At 44.7% G+C, this 23632-nt stretch overlaps 1 protein-coding gene across 8 annotated transcripts in view; it reads right to left on the bottom strand.

The window, feature by feature from the left end:
* The window catches only part of UBR3 (ubiquitin protein ligase E3 component n-recognin 3), a 672099-nt gene that overhangs the window by 62206 nt on the left and 586261 nt on the right, over positions 1–23632 (bottom strand). For all 8 annotated transcript variants that reach the window (XM_029605729.1, XM_029605732.1, XM_029605733.1 and 5 more), the window contains 2 exons: positions 6116–6223; positions 1101–1226 (listed from right to left, as the gene is read on the bottom strand). In XM_029605729.1, the coding sequence (XP_029461589.1) occupies positions 1101–1226; positions 6116–6223 (234 nt within the window). The remainder of the gene's footprint in view (positions 1–1100; positions 1227–6115; positions 6224–23632) is intronic.

Genomic DNA, 23632 nt, shown 5'->3' with positions numbered 1-23632 from the left:
GAAACATTTTTACTGCAGAAGCACTTTCCACTCTACTTCCTTATTTAACCCATTGGGGATAACCGTCTTCCACTGAAAGATATATCTTTGTTCTTTAAATAAAATTATTTTCTACACAAACATTTCACATTTTCTCTTTTGCACACAAAGAATACAATTGCTTTGGTGTCAAATACTGTTGCTAGAGTAGTAGGAACCTTTCAAAATAAAGCACTAAAATTGATAAAATTGTGTTATACTGTTAGGAAAAGCATCAAAAACTTAATAGGCATGAGAAAGAAATGTACACAAATTGAGTAAACTTTGGGGCGGATTTTCAGAGCCCTGCTCGCCTAAATCCGCCCAAATCTGGGCGGATTTAGGCGAGCAGGGCCCTGCGTGCTGGTGAGCCTATTTTACATAGGCCTACCGGCGCGCGCAGAGCCCCGGGACTCGCGTAAGTCCCGGGGTTCTCCGAGGGGGCGTGTCGGGGGCGTGTCGGGGGCGGGCCCGGTCGTTGCGGCGTTTAGGGGGCGTGTCGGGGGCGGGTACGGGGGCGTGGCTACGGCCCGGGGCGGTCCGGGGGCGTGGCTGCGCCCTCCGTACCCGCCCCCAGGTCGCGTCCCGGTGTGCAAGAGGCCCGCTGGCGCGCGGGGATTTACGCCTCCCTCTGGGAGGCGTAAATCCCCCGACAAAGGTAAGGGGGGGGCTTAGACAGGGCCGGGTGGGTGGGTTTCGGAGCGGCCTCGGAGGGAACGGGGGTAGGTGGTGTGGCTCAGCGCGCGCCGGCTATACAAAATCAATAGCCTTGCGCGCGCCGATCCAGGTTTTTAGCAGATACGCGCGGCTCCGCGCGTATCTACTAAAATCCAGCTTACTTTTGCTTGCGCCTGATGCGCCAGCAAAAGTAGGCCAATTCGTGCTATTTGAAAATCTACCCCTAAGTGAATGCTCTAAGACAAAACTGAAGTTGAAGTTTGAGGATGTATCAATTTTTGGTAGAAAAGGCTTAAATATAATATAATAAAGTACAAAATTTACAAATGAGTGAAGCCACTCTAATAAATACATGGCAATAGAAGTATAACAAGTGAGTGAAGAATATATACTTAATGTTGTACCTGACAATTGGCTAGATCCACTCCAAAAAGGTGGTGTTGAAGAAGGCTGGCAATTCTAAGGAAGGGTAAGCAGAACTGCTGCAAAGAATACTCGATGGACTGAGGAGACCAAACACTAGAGTTAATCTGCAGAAAAACAAAACAAAACACAAAGAACAGGTTTTCCACTAGTCAACTAGCTCTAGTAACAGAATTATTGTACCACAGACATGTCTCAGAACGTGGTACGATAGCATGGCAGGCAGCGTTAGCCTTCTATACAGGCCGATTCAGTAAAAGTCGCGGGAGAGCCGGAGAGCCCCCGCTCTCCCGACGCGCGCACAGGCCACTCTCCTGTGCGCGCGATTCAGGAGGGAACAACATGCAAATGAGGGGGACACTAGCGCGTCCCTAGTGCCTCCTTTTTGACAGAAGCGGCAGCTGTCAGCGGGTTTGACAGCTGATGCTCAATTTTACCGGCATCTGTTCTCGAACCCGCTGACAGCTACGGGTTCGGAAAACGGACGCCGGCAAAATTGAGCGACCATCTTCCAACCGGCGGGCAGATTTTCAATTTTTTTTACTTTTTACTTTTTTTTTTTTTTTTTACTTTTGGGGCCTCAGACTTAATATCGCTATAAATCGGAGGGTGTATAGAAAAGCAGTTTTTACTTACTGTATAAGGGGTAAAAATAGAGCATCGAAAACGCGCGGCCAAACGCGGGCTAACAGTGCGCTCCACTGGAAACTTGCCAAGTCTGGAGCAAAAAGAACCTGACTAACCCATTTTAACACAGTAGATGCTAGCAGAAAAAAACAAAACCATAAACAACCAGCCAATCCAATCTGCAGAATTTATCCCATCCATACTGCAAGGATATATCCCAGTTGCAGTTATAAAGTGTGGCCACTTATAAGATATCATGCCTTATCAAGGAAATCTTTTGTTATTTCTCATTAGTATTTTATCATCTTAGGCAGATGAGTATACAATTTCCCCACTTAATTCAATCCCAGCTCGTCTCCCTTCCCATTTCTATAGCAAGTTTGCTTACTGTAAACAGGGCTCAGCATAAACAGCAGGATGAATTAGCCATGACATGTGGGTGATGTTTTCTGATGGTACCCAATGGATCCGTCACTCTTAGGGATACATTTTAAAAGCCCAGCACGTGCCAAAGCTGGGAGATTTTAAAAGGTGTCCGTATACATGCATATATCCCAATACACACACAAATTATTTTTTGTGAAAAAGGGACGGGGTGTGGGCGTGGTCTGGGCGTTCTAGGATTTATGAATGAAACTACCGTGTTTCCCCGATAGTAAGACACCCCTGATAGTAAGACGTAGTGGGAATTTTAGGGGGGTCGGCTAATGTAACACATCCCCCGAAAGTAAGACGTACCTGTCATTTAAAAAAAAAAAATATTTTTAAATACCTGTCGGAGGGCCGCGTGGGTCCAGGCGGCTGGCGGCGGGAGCCGGGTGGTCGCGTGTTAAATCTAGGCCGGGTCGCACAGGCGCGCATTCATTCACTGCCGGTGGGGGCTGCCTCGGCCTGTGCGCGCATTCATTCACTGCCTCGGCAGCCCCCACCGGCAGTGAATGAATGCGCGCACAGGCCCACAGCGCCTGTGCGACCCCTGCGATTCGGCGCTGGGGGCTGCCGGTGGGGGCTGCGGCAGTGAATTAATTCATTCATCCAGGCGGAGGAGCCGGCTGCTTTCGGCGCTCAAGGCAGTCACATGCTGTGACGTCACGGCATGTGACTGCCTTGAGCGCCGAAAGCAGCCGGCTCCTCCGCCTGGATGAATGAATTAATTCACTGCCGCAGCCCCCACCGGCAGCCCCCAGCGCCGAATCGCAGGGGTCGCACAGGCGCTGTGGGCCTGTGCGCGCATTCATTCACTGCCGGTGGGGGCTGCCTCGGCAGCCCCCACCGGCAGTGAATGAATGCGCGCCTGTGCGACCCGGCCTAGATTTAACACGCGACCACCCGCCGCCCGCCGGCCGTCTCGAACTAACGCGCGTCCACCCGCCCCCCCCCCCCCCCCCCGCCGCCTGGAACAAGCACCCACCCGCCCGCGGCCTAGATTTAACACGCGACCACCAGGCTCCCGCCGCCAGCCGCCTGGACCCACGCGGCCCTCCGACAGGTATTTAAAAATAATTTTTTTTTGAACACTCAGGTTTTTTTTCCAATATAAGACATACCCTGAAAGTATGACATAGTGGGACTTTTGGGGGTAAAAAGAAAGTAAGACGCTGTCTTATATTCGGGGAAACACGGTAGCACGTAAATACTTACACGCACAAACATGTAGCAGGTTACCCTACCGGTAACTTTATTTCTGCTATAGATGGCGTGTAAGTCCTAAAACCAAAAAAAACCCCAAAAACCAATCAGGTTAGTTGTTGGGGTTTTAAGGGTTGGGGCTAACAGGAAAAAGGGAGGCTAATTAACTAGGGTGTTAGAAGACCTATCCTTTACCTGGGCAAACTGGGGAAACTGGTAATTGTATTGGCATGAGTGTCTACTAAAATCCTCCGACTTACAAGGTAGAGGTGATATTTGTGTGCATATTTGTGCGTCCACATAAAATTGTGCGCACACATACGCATATTCAGCCTATTTTATATCATGTGCGCATATACGTACATATGTTATAAAATGGCCGCTTCCTTTAGTGTGAGCCGGAATGCACATGTACATGTGCGCCCACGAGGTTGTTTCAAAGTTAGTCTTAGCTCATACAGCTTTGGCTCTACTGAACATGCACACGAGTTTTCATATGGGCATTGTCTCGCGAGACCCTCAGTTAACTGTAGAGCTTAGCTTTAGCTTGGTAGTCAACTTTCTAGGGAGGCAGATGGGTATTTAGCATGGCTAATTTATCCTGCTATCTACAAAAGAATCCCATTCAGGTTAAGCAAACTTGCTTTCTCTGTCAACAAGCAGGGCTGAATTAGCCAAGACATGTAGGGAATCCCAAGCTGAAGCTGCAGTGGAGCAATTACTGAAATAGCAACCTGGACCCCACCACAGAGAGTGGACTATTGGATCAACAGGCTGCGCAAAACTGCTTGCCCAAAATTGTCACTTCTCGACAGACTGTCCAGACAGGAATGGAACGTGAAGGCGTGAACTGATGACCAAGTTGCAGATAAGCCACTATAGTAACCATGGCTCTCATCTAATGAGCCTAACACGATCTGTGATCTAGAGGCCAGCCAGAGTGCAATGTGCGAAACAGTTTATTAGGATCATAAGAGACAGAAAATTGTGAAGCCTGATGATGTGAATGAGTTGTCTGATAAGCCAAGGTCCTTTTGCAATCCAATGAATGTAGGGTCTTCTTTCCCTCATGCATATGCAACCTTGAAAAGAATGAGAGTAACAATAGTTTGAATCAGATGAAAAGCCAAAACCACTTTTGGCAAAAGTTGGGATGACTGTGGAGCACTCTTATGCCATAAGCCCTTTATGAACTTTGGCTCTAAAGGATGTATGGATATTATTTGCCATCCACTTGAACATGGTAAGCCACTATGGCACTAAGATATACTTTGATTGATGATGTATCAAGACCCAAGGAGGAGAGGGAGAATAAGCACTGAAGCAACTTCCTTGGCTTGCAAGCAAATGGGTCCAGGGAACTTTCTTAACATCAAGAAGAAAATAGATTCCATTTAAGTATCTAAGTTCTTCTAGTTGAAGCCTTCCTGGTAGAAACCACATCTTCAACTTTCTTGGGCAATAGCAGCAAAGCAATCAGTGAGTACTTAACATCCATGCAACAAAGTTGAGAGAGAAAAGGTTCGGATGATATAGATGACCATTCTCTAGTTAAAATTAGATCAGATGCCAGAGGGATTGGAAGGCTGATTGATAACTGGATGAAGTACAAGAACCACACTTGTCTGAACCATGCTGAAGCAAGTGCGCCCAATCCTTGTACACTTTCTGCACTGTTCTGGCCACCATTGGAAGTGGTGGAAAAAAGTAATTAGATCTGTGTCCCTTTTGAGTAGACAAGAATCCAGGCCTGAATTTGCATTGAAGAATGGAGCAGAATCTTTCCACATTCCTGTTGACCTTTGATGCAAACAAATTGATCAATGGCTGACCCCAATGCCAAAATAACTTGTCACTGTTTGATCAAAAGATCACTTGTGAGGACAAAACATTCTGCTGAGGAGATCTGCCTCTCCTCCTTGGGTCTGGGAAGATGCTGCAATTTGGCATTGAGGGAGCTTGAGGAAGCTCTACTCTGGGAGGATGACTGACTTCGGCTCTTCACTGACCTGTGTAACTCATCCAGTTTCCATGCTCTGGACCTCTACATCCTCAAAGACATCTGGTCACAATAGTAACAATTAGGTGCATCATGATCTGGCCCCGATAGTAAATGTCATGGCAGTCAGTGATGGACATCTTTCTCCCATATATGCCATCTTTGTGGCAGCTGAGTGCAGTCTTTTCAGAGCAGATATAACCTTAACTTTTTTTGATTGATAGCACTAAAAAGTACTGTTGAGTGACTGACGAGGCAGCAAGTTAATTTCAACCATATTGTTGAGGGAAAAAAAAAAAACTAGACAAGTTTAGAAAAACTAAGTTTAGAGAGAAAGGAAACACATCTATGCAGCAGTTCAGATGCAAAAAGACTGAGGGGTTCATGAGGCATTGCCCACGCGAGAACTCCTGTGCATGCTCATTAGAGCAAAAGCTATAAGCTAATAGAGAAGGGGGGGGGGCCATATGGTGCCTTGGGTCACATGGCTAACTCAGCACTGCTTGCTGATGGAGAACCACAAAGTTTTGAATTGATTAAAATAGCCACCAGTACATTTCTGAAATATCTTTCCTGCCTGGTACAGTGAATAACTTCCCAACCAGACTCGGGTACATGAGCATTACAGAACCAGCTACATAAATTACAGGTTTGAACCAGAGAGGCTACAGGTACTGGATTTCTAATGTCAATCAATAATCCAAGATGATTTTATTCTAATTTTGTGATTCAAACATATACCATCGATAACTCTTCATTTTCCTCCTCTTGATACATCTTTCCTTTAGACAGTTCACTGATTATAAAGCTTAGTAATACCTCCCAACACTTTTCAGAGTTGCATGAATTCTGTGAACAAAAAATAAAAACATTAGCTGTAAGACATATCAAACTGACAAAGTTCCAAGCTTATTTGTACACAGTAGATGATTATCATCAATTTCACATTTTCTTGCCATACAAGCTAATATATATATGGGGAAAACTAAACGGAGGTTGAGAACTCGATTAATGGAGCATAAAAGTTGTTTAATTCATCAGCGCTTGGAAGCCCCTATAGTCCACCACTGCTTGGAGAAGCAGCACATATTTGAGCAGTTACATTTTTCGTTGTGGATTATATTGAGGAACATCAATAGGGAAGTGACAAATAGATGTTTAATGGAATGAGAGCAGTGTTGAATTTTTCGCTTAGGATCACTGCAACTGAATGGTCTTAATATAGCAGTAGAGTGGGCTCGTTTTTTGTGACATCAATAATAAGAAAGAAAAATGTTGTTCCCCTATATACATATGAAATTAGCAGTGAGGTTGAAAGAGAAAATAATTCAGAGAACTTGGCTATTCAAAAAAAAGCCTCTAATATCTGATTGGTTACTGAAAGAGGCATAGAGAATAGAAGCACTGGATTGGTTGAATTTAGAGCCGTTTCGCTGAAACGGGATAAATGTCAAGCTCACATGTAGTACTGGGATTCAGAAGCTATGTGGATTGGTTTCTTTAGAACACGTACAAAGATGTCTGTTCACTGATTGGTTAGAAGTCTAGCCATGAGGTTCTTTATAAAGCAGATATCCTATTCCATTTTAGAAAAAAGATGGCAGCTATAATGACATAAGAACGCTGATATAGATATTGTGATCCAATGTAAAGTGTGCCCTGATGCAGTTTTTTGGTGAAGAGCAAAACATGGCCATGTTGGCAAGGCAATGCACAGATAAGTACTGTCTCATCATTTAACTGAGTGATATTTTGACATTGAGTGGGATAGTCATCAGTGTTTAAAAAAGAAACCGTATTACCTTTTTTAATATAATGGTCTTTTAAAGAAATTGTGTTGGATGATAAAAGAAAAGATAAAAAGACTTTCAAATAAAAAGGTTTTGTTTTTTACCCAGTGATGGCAGTAAAAGTATGTACACCGTAAGCCTTAAAAAGAATAACCTTCCATGTAAGTGCTGGTGCTGTCTAAGTGTTCCCTTTTTTTGAGAGACAGTACTGCCTGTAGTAAAGATGAGACAATTTAAAAATATATTACTAACATCAGAAGAATGTTAAAAAAAAAAAAAAAGTAAAAAATATTAAACCATTTTTTGAGAAAAGAATAGTAGTTAAAATTAAGAAAACAGTGAGCCTTGGAATTCGAGTTAAATTAGGTTATTTAAAAATACCACCTTGGAAGCCCACACCAGATGTAATCCATGCATTAGAAAAGGTGGAAGGAAGGCTAAATGACAATCGGCATGGTTATAAGGCGACATGAGAGAGGCTATAATAGCTAAAAGAGCATCTTTCAAGAAATGAAAAAGGGATCCAAATAAAGAAAACAAGTAACATAAGAGCTGTCAAGCTAGAAGCAAATCATTGATAAGGAAAGCAAAGAGAAAATTTGAAAAGAGGTTTGCCATGGAAGCAAAAACTCATAATAAAAACTTTTTCAGGTACATTCAAAGTAGAAAGCCTGTGAGGGAGTCAGTTGGACCGTTAGATGATCAAGGGGTGAAAGGGGTACTTAGGGATGGCAAAGCCTTAGCAGAAAGATTAAATGAATTCTTTGCTTCAGTCTTCACTGAGGAAGAAATAAGAGATACTCATGCCAGAAATGATATTCCAAGGTAATGATTCAGCAGAACTGAATCAAATCTCAGTATACCTGGAAGATATAATAGGGCAAATTGACAAACTAAAATGTAGCAAATCACCTGGACCAGATGGTATTCATCTCTGAGTGCTGAAAAATCTAAGAAATGAAATTGCAGACTGGCTATTAGAAATTTGTCAACTATCATTAAAATCATCTATGGTACTTGAAGACTGGAGGGTTGCAAATATAACACCAGTTTTTAACAAGGGATCCAGGGGTGATCCAGGAAACTACAGACCAGTGAGTCTGATATCTATCCCAGGCAAAATGGTAGAAACTATCATAATGAACAAAATTCCTGAACATATAGATAGGCATAGTTTAATGGGTCAAAGCCAACATTGATTTAGCCAAGGGAAGTTTTGCATCACCAATCTGCTATATTATTTTTGAGGGCATAAATAAACATGTGGATAAAGATGAGCCAGTTGATATAGTGTATCTGGATTTCCAGAAAGCAACTGACAAAATTCCCTCATGAGAGATTTCTTAGGACATTAAAAAGTTATGGGATGGGTCAGTGTTCTATTGTGGATTGAGAACGGGTTAAAAGATAGAAAACAGAGAGTAGGGCTAATTGTTAAATTTTCCCAATGGAGAAAGGTGAATAGTAGAATGCCCCAGGGATCTGTTCTGGAACCACTGCCTTTTAATATATTTATAAACCACCCGGAAATAAGAACGAGTGAGGTGATCAAACTTACCGATGACACCAAATTATTCAAAGTTGTTAAATCACACGAAGATTGTGAGAAACTGTAAAAAGACTTTGTAAAACTGGGAGACTGGACATGTAAATGGCAAATGAAATTTAATGTGGACAAGTGCAAAGTGATGCACTTAAGGAAGAGTAACCCAAATTATAGCTACACAATGCAAGGCTCCACATTAGGAGTCACCATTCAGGAAAAGGATCTAGGAATCTATATTGATAATACGTTGAAATTTTCTGCTCAGTTTTCAGCAGCAGCCAAGAAATTAAATAAAATGCTAGGAATTATTAGGAAAGGAATAAAGAATGAAACCGAGAATATCATAGTGCCTCTGTTTCAATCCATGGTGCAACCTCATTTTGAATACTGTGTGCAGTTCTGGTCAGCATCTCTCAAAAGGAGATATAGTAGAATTTAAAAAAGTACAGACAAGTGTAACCAAACTGATAAAAGGGATGGAACGATTCACCTATGAGGAAAGGCTAAAGATGTTAGGACTCTTCAGCTTGGAGACGAGACAGCTGAGAGGAGATCTGATAGAAGTCGATAAAATAATGAGTGAAGTGGAATGAATAAACATTAATTGGTTGTTTACTATTTCAAAAAGTACAAAGACTAGGGGACACTTAATGAAGCACTAGGTGATACACTTAAAACTAATAAGAGAAAATATATATTTTTTTTACTCAGCGCATAATTAAGCTCTGGAATTCACTGCCAGAAGATGTGGTGAAAACTATTTGTGTAGCTGCATTTAAAAAAGGTTTGGATAAGTTCCTGGAGGAAAAGTCCATAAACTATTATTAAGGTGGAGTTGCAGAAATCCACTTCTTATCCCTGGGATAAGCAGCATGGTATCTATCCTTGGGATCTTGTCAGGTACTTGTGACTTGGATTGGCCACTGTTGGAAACAGGATACTGGGCAAGTCTTATGTTTTTCTGTTCTAAAAATCAAATTAATAGCGAAGAACCCAGAAAATGGTTAAGTCATAAACTGAGATTCCAGTACTGTACAAAAAAAATGGTCAGTTGTATTTCTAAGATAGATTTCCATATTTTTCATCACTTGTTTACATGCAAATAAGCACATTTTTTGCAATAAATACTTTAATCTCATTTACTATATACTGATATCCATATTAAAATGATTTTGTTTGGCTAAGTTGGGATTTAGCTAGACAAACTGGGGATTTTTGAAATTTCCAACCATTTGACCACCCTTGACTTATCCAACCAAGCTGTTAGCTGGCTAAAAAGACCCTTTACACAGTACTCTGTTGAGGCACCCTTTGCAGCGATTACAGCCTCAAGTCTTGGGTATGATGCTACAATCTTGGCACACCTGGATTTAGGGATTTTCTCCCTTTCTTCTCTGCAGATCCTCTCAAGTTCTCTCAGGTTCGATAGGGAGCGTAGTTGCATTTATTTTCAGGTCTCTCCAGAAATGTTCGAGTCCGGGCTCTGGTTGGGCCACTCAAGGACATTCACAGACTTGTCCTGAAGCCACTTCTGTGTTGTCATGGCTGTGTGCTTAGGGTCGTTGTCCTGTTGGAAGATGAATCATTACCCCGGTCTGAGGTCCAGAGTGCTCTGGAGCAGGTTTTCATCAAGGATCTCTCTGTACTTTGCTCCGTTCATCTTTCCTTCGATCCTGACTAGTCTCCCAGTTCCTTTAGCTGAAAAACATCCACACAGCATGAAGCTGCCACCACTATGTTTCACCATAAAGATGGTATTTGCTGGATGATGAGTGGTGCCTGGCTTCCTCCAGACTTGATGCTTGGCAATCAGGCCAAAAAGTTCAATCTTGTTTCTCATGTTTTGAGAGTCCTTTAAGTGCCTTTTGGCAAACTCTGAGCAGGCTGTCATATGCCTTTTACTGAGGAGTGGCTTCTGTCTGGCCAATCTACCATAAAGACCTGATAGCTGGAGTGCTGCAGAGATGATTGTCCTTCCGGAAGATTCTCCCATCTCTGTAGCAGAATTCTGGAGTTCTGTCAGCGTGACTATCAGTTTTTGGCCACCTCGCTGACCAATTGCTCAATTTGGGCAGGTGGCCACAGGGGCAGCTCAAGACAATCTGCTGCCTAAGGCGAGGGATAAGATGGCTCTCGTCCACACTCGCCCCCCCCCCCCCCCCATCAAGGCCAAATCACAAAGATGGTCCTAGGAAGGGGAGGGCATGGGATGATCTTAGTGTTTGGGTAATTGCCAAGTTCTTGTGGCCTGGTTTGGCCTCTGTTGGAAACAGGATGCTGGGCTTGATGGACCATTGGTCTGACCCAGCATGGCAATTTCTTACGTTCTTAAGGTTCCCCTTGGAGTTTGGCCCTTTCGATGATTTGAAATGCTGTAAAAATGGGCAAGCAGATGTCAGAGTTCCCAGATATAATGTCAGTGATAATATTTCTAGGAAGCTGGAAACCCTATCATCTACTTATCAACCTGCCCTAGCATTTGCATCCTGGGAATGTAGGAAATCAATGAATATAAAAAAATAGGAAACCACACGTAGGAAAACATATGATTATATAGAAAGTGGAAAACCCCTCATAGATGAGCCAAAGGTATTGCTCTTTTTACTTTGTTAGTAAAACATTCATTTATAAAGGTAAACCAATAATTTCACGTGTTACCAAAGTGACTGTATACCTGCTCTGAAATGTAATCACTGGGTTCTCCACTCACTATTTTGAACGCCAGCTTTATAATATTGACTAACTGCTTTTTCTAAAGACCAAAATAGTAAAAGGTACATCAATTTGTTTCGTTTCTTTCCGCATATGGCACTGGTACACTGCCCGACAAAGCGCATATTTCGTGAACCTTCTTCAGGGGCCTTAACATGGTAGGTGCTAATTTCTTTGGGCACCGGGAAAGTCATGGCGATATTAAGTCGGAGGTCCCGAAGGGTAATAAAAGTAAAAAAAAAAAAAATAAAAAAAATTTGAAGTCGGCCCATGGCTATCGGGTCGAAAACCGAACGCTCAATTTTGCCGGCGTCCGGTTTCCGAGCCCGTGGCTGTCAGTGGGCTCAAGAACCGATGCCGGCAAAATTGAGCGTTGGCTGTCAAACCCACTGACAGCCACCGCTCCGGGCCAAAAGGAGGTGCTAGGGATGCACTAGTGTCCCTAGCGCCTCCTTTTGCCTGTTTCTACCGCCAGCCTCATTTAAATACAGAATTGTGCGCACAGGCGAGTGGCCTGTGTGCGCGCCGGGAGAGCGGGCATTTGCCCGCTCTCCCGCGGACTTTACTGAATCAGCCCGTTTGTACTAAGGCATTCGGAGCAACTTGAAAAAATAAAAAAATAAAAAAAAGTTAGGAAGGGAGCCGCAAAGCCGCATAGCCCGGTAAGCCCGCCCTCGGAAACCCCGACGTCATTTTCGGCTCCCCAGAGCCCTTTAAAGGGCTGAGACGGCTCCAGGCCCACTCCCTTTTCACCTCGCCGCCTGCCTGCGCTCCTCCCGCGGCTCGGGTTGGCCCTCCCCACGCGGTTGGTGTCGGCCCATCGGGGCCAGGGGAGGTGGACCCGGGACAAGCCTCCCGCAAGGCCCCCGAGGCAGTTCCTCCGAAAAAATCAAGCGCCTTAGAAATAAGGCATTCGGAGCAACTTGAAAAAAGAAAAAAAAATCAAAAAAAGTTAGGAAGGGAGCCGTAAAACTGCACAGCCCGGTAAGCCCGCCCCCGGAAACCCAGACATCATTTTCGGCTCTGGGGAGCCGAAAATGCCCCTTTGTGCGCCCCTTCGTGCGACCCAGAGCATAGTACTAGAAGCCACCCACGCTAACCCCTTTGTTATTCCACCCTCTCCTAACCTAAGCGCTCCACATCAGTTCTCCTCAAGCATTCGTCCAGCCACTCCAGCACTCGTCCAGCCACTCCAGTACTTACAGCAGTATCTCTACTCCCTCGCAACATATTTCCCATCAACTGCGCCACAAAGCTGCACCTTTGCACCATACCCACAATCTGGAACAAACTCAGAACGCACACAAAACCTGCATATCATCACATTGCACTACAACAAAGGCTAATCCCATTAATGATATCGCCAATTACACAAATCCTAGGTCTCTCTCTGTTTACTCTAACCCTATTCAAAGCTCAGTCGCTCTCCAAAAAAACGCACATCCTCAATGATTATCTTATAGAAGTCAACCCGGACATCTGTGCAATCACAGAAACATGGTTAAAACATACTGATACTGTACTAACAAACCAGCTTCCCACACAATCTTACGACCTCTTCTCAGTCCCCAGACCCCAAAAAAGAGGTGGAGGGCTCCTCCTGGCGGTAAAAAAAGGACTAGGCATAACTTTGCAACATACTAACACCTCCACCAAAATAGAATTCTCCCTCTTCAAATCTGAACAACTTCAATTAGCCCTCATCTACACCCCACCAGGGACCTTAGAATCAGACCCCTCTCCTTTGATTGAGCTTATAGCCAAACACATTAACGCCGACAAACCCGCAATAATCCTTGGAGACTTTAACTTGCATGTGGACGCTTCTCCACAATCCATCAACTGCGTAACAGTTCTCTCTTCACTCAATCACTTGGGTTTCACTCAAATTGTCAACAGCCCCACCCACAAGGCAGACTATACATTGGACCTCATCTTCATTAACGATAGCTGTACCATCTACTCCAATCCCACCTGCTCTCTAGTTCCCTGGTCAGACCACAGGGTCATCTATACGACCCTTAAGATCAACAATCCACCACCTCAAGTCTCTACCAAATCCACCATCCATTTCAGGAAACCATGTTCACTAGACCTACTCAGTAAAAAGATATCCGAGGCACTAAATCAACTAGACCTCACAGATGCAACCACCTCATGGATTAATCTCAACAATAAAATTGCGGATCAAATCTCCCCAACTTCAACCAAAACCATACAACCCACATTGGACAATAGAAAACCTTGGTTTACCCCTGAACTTAAATCCCTCAAGCAAACACTAAGAAATAAAGAACAAAGCTGGAGAAAAAATCTGACCACTTCGTCACATGCTATCTACAAATCCCTTCTCAATACTTACAGGAACGCCATCCTTAGAACAAAAAGACTTCTATGCAAAAAAAAATCCACAACTTCATTTTCGACTCAAAGGCACTCTTCTCCTACGTCTCTTCACTAACCAAACCATCTCCTCCCACCATTCCAGACCACCAAGCACTCAACAAAGCCAACGAACTCGCCAATTATTTCAAGACAAAAATCACCAACCTTACCTATTCTCTCACAACCAACAGCCTCCCCCCAACACACCATCTCATAACCCTGCCTCAACAAAACGCTAGTCTCGAGTCATTCGAGCCCACCTCTTCACTGGAGATAGAAAATATCCTCAAGAAACTCAAACCATCCTCCCACCCATCAGACCCATTACCAACAAATCTGCTCATCGCCATCCCGAACACCATCTCAAAACCAATTTCTGATATTATTAACACATCTCTCGCTCAAGGCCTAGTACCTAACCAGTTAAAATTGGCAATCCTCAAACCGCTGCTAAAAAACCAAACGCCTCTCCATCGGACCCAGCTAACTTTCGACCAATCGCAAACTTACCTCTCATTGCCAAATTGATGGAGAAAATTGTCAACAAGCAACTGTCAGAATATCTGGAAGATCATAACATTCTGTCCCCGGCTCAGTACGGCTTCCGTAAATTCCTAAACACCGAATCTCTCTTACTATCACTTACGGACACCATCCTCGTTAACCTGGAGAAAAAACAATCCTACCTGCTTGTTCTTCTAGATCTGTCTGCAGCTTTTGACACGGTAAAACACACTATACTTATAGACCAACTAGCCAACATAGGCATCAAAGGCTCAGCTCTCAGCTGGTTTCAGTCCTTCTTGAGCAACAGATTTTATAAAGTCAGGATAAACAAGGAATCTCATCCAGTCCTTACAGATCAAGGAGTCCCTCAAGGATCTTCACTTTCACCCACCCTCTTCAATATCTACCTCTTCCCTCTCTGCCACCTACCCGCAAACCTCAAGCTTACCCACTACCTCTATGCGGATGACATACAAATCCTTCTCCCGATTACAGAATCCCTTCAAAAAACTATCACCTACTGGAATGACTGCCTTCAGCCAATTAAAGACTTACTCTCTAGTCTCAACTTAGTATTGAATGCCAATAAAACTGAAATGCTCATTATCTCCCATGACCCCCTCACCATCTCATCAAGCTCCTCTCAATCAAAAATCTCCAATACCATGTTCTCACCTGACGTCAGAGATCTTGGAGCCTGGCTAGACAACAATCTAAACCTAAAAAAGTTTATAAACACTACCACAAAGGACTGCTTTTACAAACTGCAAGTCCTCAGAAAGCTTAAACCCCTCCTTTACTTCACTGACTTCCGGCTAGTACTCCAATCCATCATATTATCTAAGTTCGATTATTGCAACTCCCTTCTTCTCGGTCTCCCCACAAATACTATCAAACCCTTACAGATGGTACAGAACGCCGCCAGCAGAATCCTCACAAACTCTAACAAAAGAGAACATATCACGCCAATCCTTCGCAACCTTCATTGGCTTCCTATCAAAACCCAGGATCCTCTATAAAGTGCTCACAATCATTCACAAAGCAACACACAAACTTGCTCCTATCATGTTAAGCACACAACTTCAACCTCATACATCTTCTAGACCAATTAGAAGCGCATACAAAGGCACACTGCATGCCCCGCCGGTAAAATCATCATTGAGCAAATGAGCACTATCCTCAGCAGGCCCCCACCAAAGGAACGCGCTCCCCCCAGATCTAAGACTTGAACCATGTCATCAGGAGTTAAAAAAAAAGCTAAAAACCTGGCTTTTCCGCCAAGCCTTCCCAGACACTTAATGCTGCCTAGACGGTATCCCAAGTTATGGGATACCTCATTGAGTTGCACTATTATGATTTTTAACTGTACTATGATTTTGAGTTCAAACTTTCTTGTATTTATACTAGGGATGTGAATCGTTTTTGAACGATTAAAATTATCGTCAGATAATTTTAAAATCGTCCAAAATCGTTAGAGTGCATGATACAATACAAATGCCCCCGATTTATCGTCAGGGGCATTTGTATTGTATCGTTAAATAGGGCGTGAGAAAACTGGCACACCAAAAAAACCTTAAAACCCACCCCGAACCTTTAAAACAAATCCCCCACCCTCCCGAACCCCCCCAAAATGTTTTAAATTACCTGGGGTCCAGTGAGGGGGTCCCGACGCGATCTCCCTCTCTCTCTGGCCATGGCTGCATTGAGAAATGGCGACGGTGGCCCTTTGCCCTTATCATGTGACAGGGCAAAGGTAGCGCCGGCGCCATTTTTGTTCCTGGCTCCCGACGTCACGCGTGCAGGAGATCGCCCCCGGACCCCCGCTGGACCCCCAGGGACTTTTGGCCAGCTTGGGGGGGCCTCCTGACCCCCAAAAGACTTGCCAAAAGTCCAGCGGGGGTCCGGGAGCGACCTCCTGCACGCGGGCCGTATTGCCAATCTTCAAAATGGCTCCGGCGCTACCTTTGCCCTCACTATGTCATACGGGCGACGGTCGCCCGTATGACATAGTGAGGGCAAAGGTAGCAAACCTTTTCCCTCATTATGTCAAATGGCGCCGGCGCTACCTTTGCCCTCACTATGTCATACGGGCGACGGTCGCCCGTATGACATAGTGAGGGCAAAGGTAGCGCCGGCGCCATTTTGAAGATTGGCAATACGGCTCGCGTGCAGGAGGTTGCTCCCGGACCCCCGCTGGACTTTTGGCAAGTCTTGTGGGGGTCAGGAGGCCCCCCCCAAGCTGGCCAAAAGTCCCTGGGGGTCCAGCGGGGGTCCGGGGCGATCTCCTGCACGCGTGACGTCGGGAGCCAGGAACCAAAATGGCGCCGGTGCTACGTTTGCCCTGTCACATGATAAGGGCAAAGGGCCACCGGCGCCATTTCTCAACGCAGCCGTGGCCAGAGAGAGAGGGAGATCGTGTCGGGACCCCCCCCCCACTGGACCCCAGGTAATTTGAAAACATTTTGGGGGGGTTCGGGAGGGTGGGGGATTTGTTTTAAAGGTTCGGGGTGGGTTTTAGGGTTTTTTTGGTGTGCCGGTTTTCCCGCCCTCCCCCGATTTATGATTTTTAAAAAAAACAAAACACGACGATAAGATTTCCCTCCCCCCCACAGCCAAAATCGATTGTTAAGACGATTGATCACACGATTCACACCTCTAATTTATACTATTTATACTATATTATACTTTGTTTAATTGGTACTTTGTTCTATTGTTCTATGTAAAGCCCCTCCCCTTTTTGGGCATTTCACTGTTTTATGTAAACCAGAGTGATTTGTATTTCATACAAGAACATCGGTATATAAAAATTAAAAATAAATAAAAATAAATAAATAAATAAATAGTGTTTCCAGAGGATCCGCCATTTTACTTAACTAAGCTTTTAAATCCTCCTGTGGCTCAATATTCAACCAATCTCTATCAAGTAAAATGGGTGAACCAATGAACCGGCAAAAAAGAGCCCTTTAAATCAACGCCATCCATTCAACACTTTCATTCATGCTGGATGGAAATTCTGTTGACAGATTAAAAATCCGGGGTTGTTCTTTATAATTTAACTGAGATCGCGTGCCCCTCCCTTATTTGATATTTGAACAATGTCCAAGATTGTCCATCGCAATTGTTCAAAAACATATTGTTTTAACAAACAATGTTTAACTATAGGAGCCTCTGTGTTTTGTGTGTGAAGACAGCTTCAGTGTTCTCTAGGCCGTACCTTGATCGATTGGGAAGTGCGACCAACATAAAGTTGAGGGCGAGTGCATTGTAACACATAATACCACATTATGAGAATTGCAGTTGGTATGAAATTTCTTCTTATAACTTCTGCCCGTGATTGGGTGCTACCAAGTGTCTCATTGAATTGTCAGTGGACACATGTCATAATTTCCACATGCTTGATGGCCAAAATCACTAGATGACTGTACAATGGTGGGTAAAGCGGAACAGACGATCCGATTTTTTATATTGGGTCCTCTTTGAAAGGATATCATTGGTTCCTCAGATAACACTGAATGTAATCGTAAAATGTGCCAATGGCGATGGATGCTTTGGACAATCGCTTAAGATTTATCTGTGTGCTGTAATACACAGACGTTTTGAGGCGAAGAACGTTGAGTTTGATACTCCAACAAAGAAGCTCTAGGTGAGTGTGAGCCCTCAACTTTATTTTGGTTGCACTTCCCGATCGATCACGGTATGGCTGAGAGAACACCGAAGCTGTCTTCATACACAAAGCACAGAGGGCTCCTATAGTTAAACATTGTGGGGTAGATTTTCAGAGGGTTACGTGCGTATGTTACGTGCGTAACCCCCGAAAACCTACCCCAAAACCCCCCTGCGCGCGCCGAGCCTATCTTGCATAGGCTTCCGGTGCGCACAAAGCCCTGGGGCTTTCCTGGGGGGGGGGGGAAGGGCGTCGGGGGGTGCGACGCGCCCGGCGCTGCGGGCATGGTTCTCGCCCGGAAGTGTTCCGGGGGCATGGCTGCGGCCTCCGGACCAGCTCCCGGACCAGAACATGGCGCGCCGGCAGCCGGCCCGGTGCGCGCAAGTTACGCCTGCCTTGAACAGGCGTAACTTTCGCGACAAAGGTAGGGGGGGTGTAGATAGGGCCGGGGGGGGTAGGTTAGCCTTGCGCGCGCCGACCCTGGATTTTAATGGATACGTGCGTATCTACTGAAATCCCGCGTACTCTTGTTCGCGCCTGGTGCACGAACAAAAGTACGCGTGTGCGCAACTTTATAAAATCTACCCCTGTTTTTTAAAACAACATGTTTTTGAACAATTGCGATGGACAATCTTGGACATTGTTCAAACAGCAAATAGGGGAGGGGACACTCGATCTAAGTTAAATTATAAAGAACAATGCTGGCTTTTTAATCTGTCTCAGAATTTCCATCCGGCATGAATGAAAGCGTTGAATGGATGGCGTTGATTTAAAGGGCTCTTTTTTGCCGGTTCATTGGTTCACCCATTTTACTTGATAGAGACTGGTTGAATGTTGAGCCACAGGAGGGTTTAAAAAGTTTAGTTAAGTAAAATGGAGGATCCTCTGGAAACACTATGGCCACTGTTTTGAAACAGGAGAAAATACTTTGCAGTTGAAGACACGTATGTACAAAGTTAGTTATTTTATTATGGTATTAGGCTTATTTAGATACTTTAATCACAAATTTTGTCTTATTTTTTTAGAATAATGCAAACACATTGTTATTAAGGCCCCTGAAGAAGGTTCATGAAATATGCACTTTGTTGGGCAGTGTACCAGTGCCATATGCGGAAAGAAACGAAACAAAAATGATAAGTGTCTTTTACTATTTTGGTCTTTAGAAAAAGCAATTAGTCAATATTATAAAGGTGGTATTCAAAATAGTAAGCTTGGAGAACCCAGTGATTACATTTCAGAGCAGGTATACAGTCACTTTGGTAACACGTGAAATTATTGGTTTACCTTTATAAGTGAATGTTTTACTAACAGACAGGCCGATACAGTAAAGCGTGGCCGCGGTTACCCTGCTTCTAACCCGCTTCTAACTCACAATTTGGCCGCGTAAGTCCAACCCGCGATTCACTACCCTTTAAACTCATCCTTACCGCTTCTTTAAATCAACCGGTAACCCTTTCCGCCCGCAGCATGTATATGAGATGTAAACGCTCCGATTAGCTATTCCCTCCCATACAGCAATGTGCGCCCCGATTATCTTCTTTTTAACCTGTAGTTTTGCCGCGCGTTTAACCTGATAACTTACCGCCTACACTTACCCCTGCGTTAGTGTGGAGCGTCAGGTCAGAAAGACGAAATTTCATGGGCAAACGACCCCCTCACCCCCCGGGACCCTTACCCTGGCATTAGTGTGGTGTGACAGCAACAGGCAGGCTCCGGTCAAAATCCCCAGGGCGCAGGGCGAAAATCGGCTCGACATGTCATTAAAACAAAAGTAAATAAAGAATAATAAAAGTAAACTTACTGCATGTGAATTTTCTTTGAACAGTCCTCTCTCCCCTCCTCCCGAGACGCGCACTGGTGGTGAAAGCGTCGGGCGAAAGAGTATGGGCGGGCGGGTGAAAGCGTACGGGCGAAAGTGAATAAATGCACGCCCGTATGCGGCGGGAGCCGGCGGGCATGCATTCATTCATTCACCTTCGCCGGCAGGTGTGCATGCATCCATCCAGCGGAGGGAACCGGCGGGCGTGCATTCATCCAGGTGGAGGGAGCCGGCGGGCGTGCATTCATCCAGGCGGAGGGAGCCGGCGGGCGTGCATTCATCCAGGCGGAGGGAGCTGGCGGCAAAAGCGGCTTCCAGCAGCCCCTGCCAGTGAAGGTGAATGAATGCGCGCCTGTGCGTGCAATTTGGTCGCTCAAGGCGTGATGTCACGACGTTTGGCGTCACGGCGTGTGACGTCAGCGTTCGCTAATGCACTGCCTTGAGCGCCCAAATTGCATTCATTCACCTTCGCCGGCTGGGACTGCTGGAAGCCGCTTTGGCTCCCCTGCCCCTGCCGGCGAAGGTGAATGAATGCACGCCTGTGTGTGCAATTTGGGCACTCAAGGCAGTGCATTAGCGAACGCCGACGTCACACACCGTGACGTCAAACGTCGTGACGTCACGCCTTGAGCTCCCAAATTGCACGCACAGGCGTGCATTCATTCACCGCCAGCGGGGGCTGCTGGAAGCCGCTTTCGCCGCCGGCTCCCTCCGCTGGATGAATGCACGCCCACCGGCTCCCTCCGCCTGGATGAATGCACGCCCGCTGGCTCCCTCCGCCTGGATGAATGCACGCCCACCGGCGAAGGTGAGTGAATGAATGCATGCCCGCCGGCTCCTGCCGCGTACGGGCATGCATTCATTCACTTTCGCCCGCCGCTTTCGCCGCCAGCTGCCCCCGGGAGGCAGGGGAGCCGCAGTACGCGCCTCGGGAGGAGAGAGAGAGAGGACTGTTCAAAGAAAATTCACATGCAGTAAGTTTACTTTTATTACTCTTATTACACTTTATTCACTTTTGTTTTAATTTTCACGCTGCCTTGCTTCGGGAGCGGGGGAGAGGACTCGCAATCCCCCCTGGTACCCTGTCATTTCAAGCGTCATTTGAAATGACATTTGAAATGACATGTACCAACGCACCCAGGATACTGTATAGGCGCTGTATAGCGCTCTATACAGTAAAATGGATTGCGCGGGCCTAACACTTAGGCCCGCGCAATACACTTCACGGACGCTTCTTGGACGCGGCTTGCATTTGCAAGCTATTTAAATACAGTATCGAGCGGTAGGTGATCCGAACTGTGCGTGCAGCAAATGCGGGTGCGCCCGGCCATAACGCACCTCTTCCTACCGCTCCTTACTGTATCGGCCTGAGAGTAAAAAGAGCAATACCTTTGGCTCATCTGTGAGGGTTTTTCTACTTTCTATATAATCATATGTTTTCCTACGTGTGGTTTCCTATTTTTTGATGTTTGTCAACACCACACGGTAACAGTTTTTTTGTGTTATATTTTGTCAAATATTACTGGAGATAAATTAATGGCAAGGGTCTGTGCATAGCGCACTCTCGCAGTGTAGTGCTTGGCAACACTTATAGCCTTGCAGTCATCCCCACCCCCCAGCTCTCACCATACACACAATTAAAATTATGCATTTATAATAACAGATTTTATTTGAAAAAAAGACATTCAAAGTACAGTTTTACGGTGTACAAATAATCACTTACAACAACATGGATGTTATATTTACACACAGTGCTGTGATGACAGTGAGGAAACCCTGCAAAAAGACACTTGGAGCCCATATGCCTATTGTAAAGTGTATTGGGTTTGGACTTGGTTCTAAGAAAGCCATTAATAAACTGAAGTACAATTATAATATAGTAAACATCCCATACCAAAATGACACTAAATGCCAGCACTCAAACAGTAAGAACCCTATGCTTGAAAATGCAATACTGCAAATATTACACCAAGCCCTAAAACACCAATATACCTCCTAAGAAAACAAAACAAGCCAGGCTGCTATAGATTCCTACACAGAAACGACACAGTGGCAGAACACCTCACCTCCATCACACACCAGAACACAGACAGACTCTCGTCAAATACAGAATAAAATGACCATAAACTGTAAAGATAAACGCACAAACAAAAACTGTACTGGAAACTGCAAAAATTCAGACACTCTATGTAATGCATCAGTGGAAAAAAAACCCATCACTATTTCTCATAAAACAAAAATTAGGAAATATAAAACAATAATGATAAAACCATACTAGTAAAAACAATACATATTTCAAGATAACTGATGAACAGAATACCATTATAAAATTAAATTTATATACAAATGTTTAAAGAGTTCCCAAAAGCCAATAAAATATTTCAAAACTGCAGATACATCAAATGACATCCAATAATCATTAAAACTAGCAAGGATAAAAAAAATTCCCAGTTTTCTATACCTAGGAATGTTTGATTTAGTCACCTTGAAATTGTCCTGGATTAGTGTAGGAAGGGGAGCTACACAAACTTTGTCCACTCTCTCTCATATACACACACTTTCTAACATGTATGTTCATTTTCAAAATGCACCCATATACATGCTTGCTCACACTGTCACATGCTCACATATTCAAATACACATGCTCACACTCCCTCATATGTTCACACACACTCACATGCTGCTCATACTTTCTCACATAAACACATGCTCACTTACACTTTCTCACATGCTCAAACACATGCAATCATTCACATATTCCCTCGTTCCACCTTCCCTTTTATTCCCTCTCACTCAAACCCTTCTCTCTTCCCTTCCTCCTCATTCACTTACCTCACTTTCCTTTTCAGCCCCTCTCACTCACTCAACCTTCTTGGCTTTCCTTCCATACCACATCATTCACTTAACCCCTTTCCCCCAGGCAATTCTCCCTCACTCAGCCCTCCCTCACCTCTTCCCTTTCACCTCAATCACCGTCTCTTTCCTCCTGTCCAGGGGGCCTGGAATTCTCGCTGGTATGTCATAATTCTACACAGTTGGCTCAGGGATGTGTCTTTCTACCCATGGGCCTGGGATCTCATGGACAAATCATACTCCTGGCTGCAGCATGTCAGACTTTTGCACCGCCAGCGCTAGGTTTGTCTTTTTGCCCACGAGCCCCAGGATCCTGATGGGCTAGCAATTTTTTTCTGTTTGGGCGTGGTGTTTTGAGAGGAATTTTTTTGCTGCTCTAAAATATTGCCACCTGAGGCTGCTGCCTCACTCTGCCTCATGATAGAACCACTCCTGGGCGGCCAAGCTCTAGGAAGAGTTCTAGTGGTTCCAAACGTCTTCCATTTAAGAATGACGATGACCACTGTGTTCTTCTGGACCATCAATGCTGCAGCTATTTTTTTGTACCCTTCCCCAGATCTGTGCCTTTGACTTTATAGCTTTTATTTTGCTCTGCAACAAATGGAGGTGTGCTTGGTCAATCTATATTAATCTGCAGACGAAAATGTCTTAATAGAAAATCCATTTATTCTTATTCACTGAACAGTACAGGCAAACATAACCACTTAGGAACAGATTATAGATGACAACATCGGTCTCCCGACATGGGCCGTGTTCCGCATAAGGCTGCATCAAGAGGGACAGCATAGATCGTATGGTGTCTTAAAGACAGTAATGCATGGCATAATTATGCATAATTGCCATGCACAACCGAAAGATTACATACATTGTTTAAGACTCATGCGATCTATGCTGTCTCTCCCGATGCAGCCTTCTATGGAACACAACCCATGTCAAGGGATTGATGTTGTCACTTTAAACGGATTGTAATCTCTTCCTAAAT

Source organism: Rhinatrema bivittatum, chromosome 6 (assembly GCF_901001135.1).
Source record: "Rhinatrema bivittatum chromosome 6, aRhiBiv1.1, whole genome shotgun sequence".
NCBI classification, from domain to species: Eukaryota; Metazoa; Chordata; class Amphibia; order Gymnophiona; family Rhinatrematidae; genus Rhinatrema; species Rhinatrema bivittatum.
The sequence above is the reverse complement of the archived record's forward strand: the minus strand, read 5'-3'. Positions and strand labels throughout refer to the sequence as shown.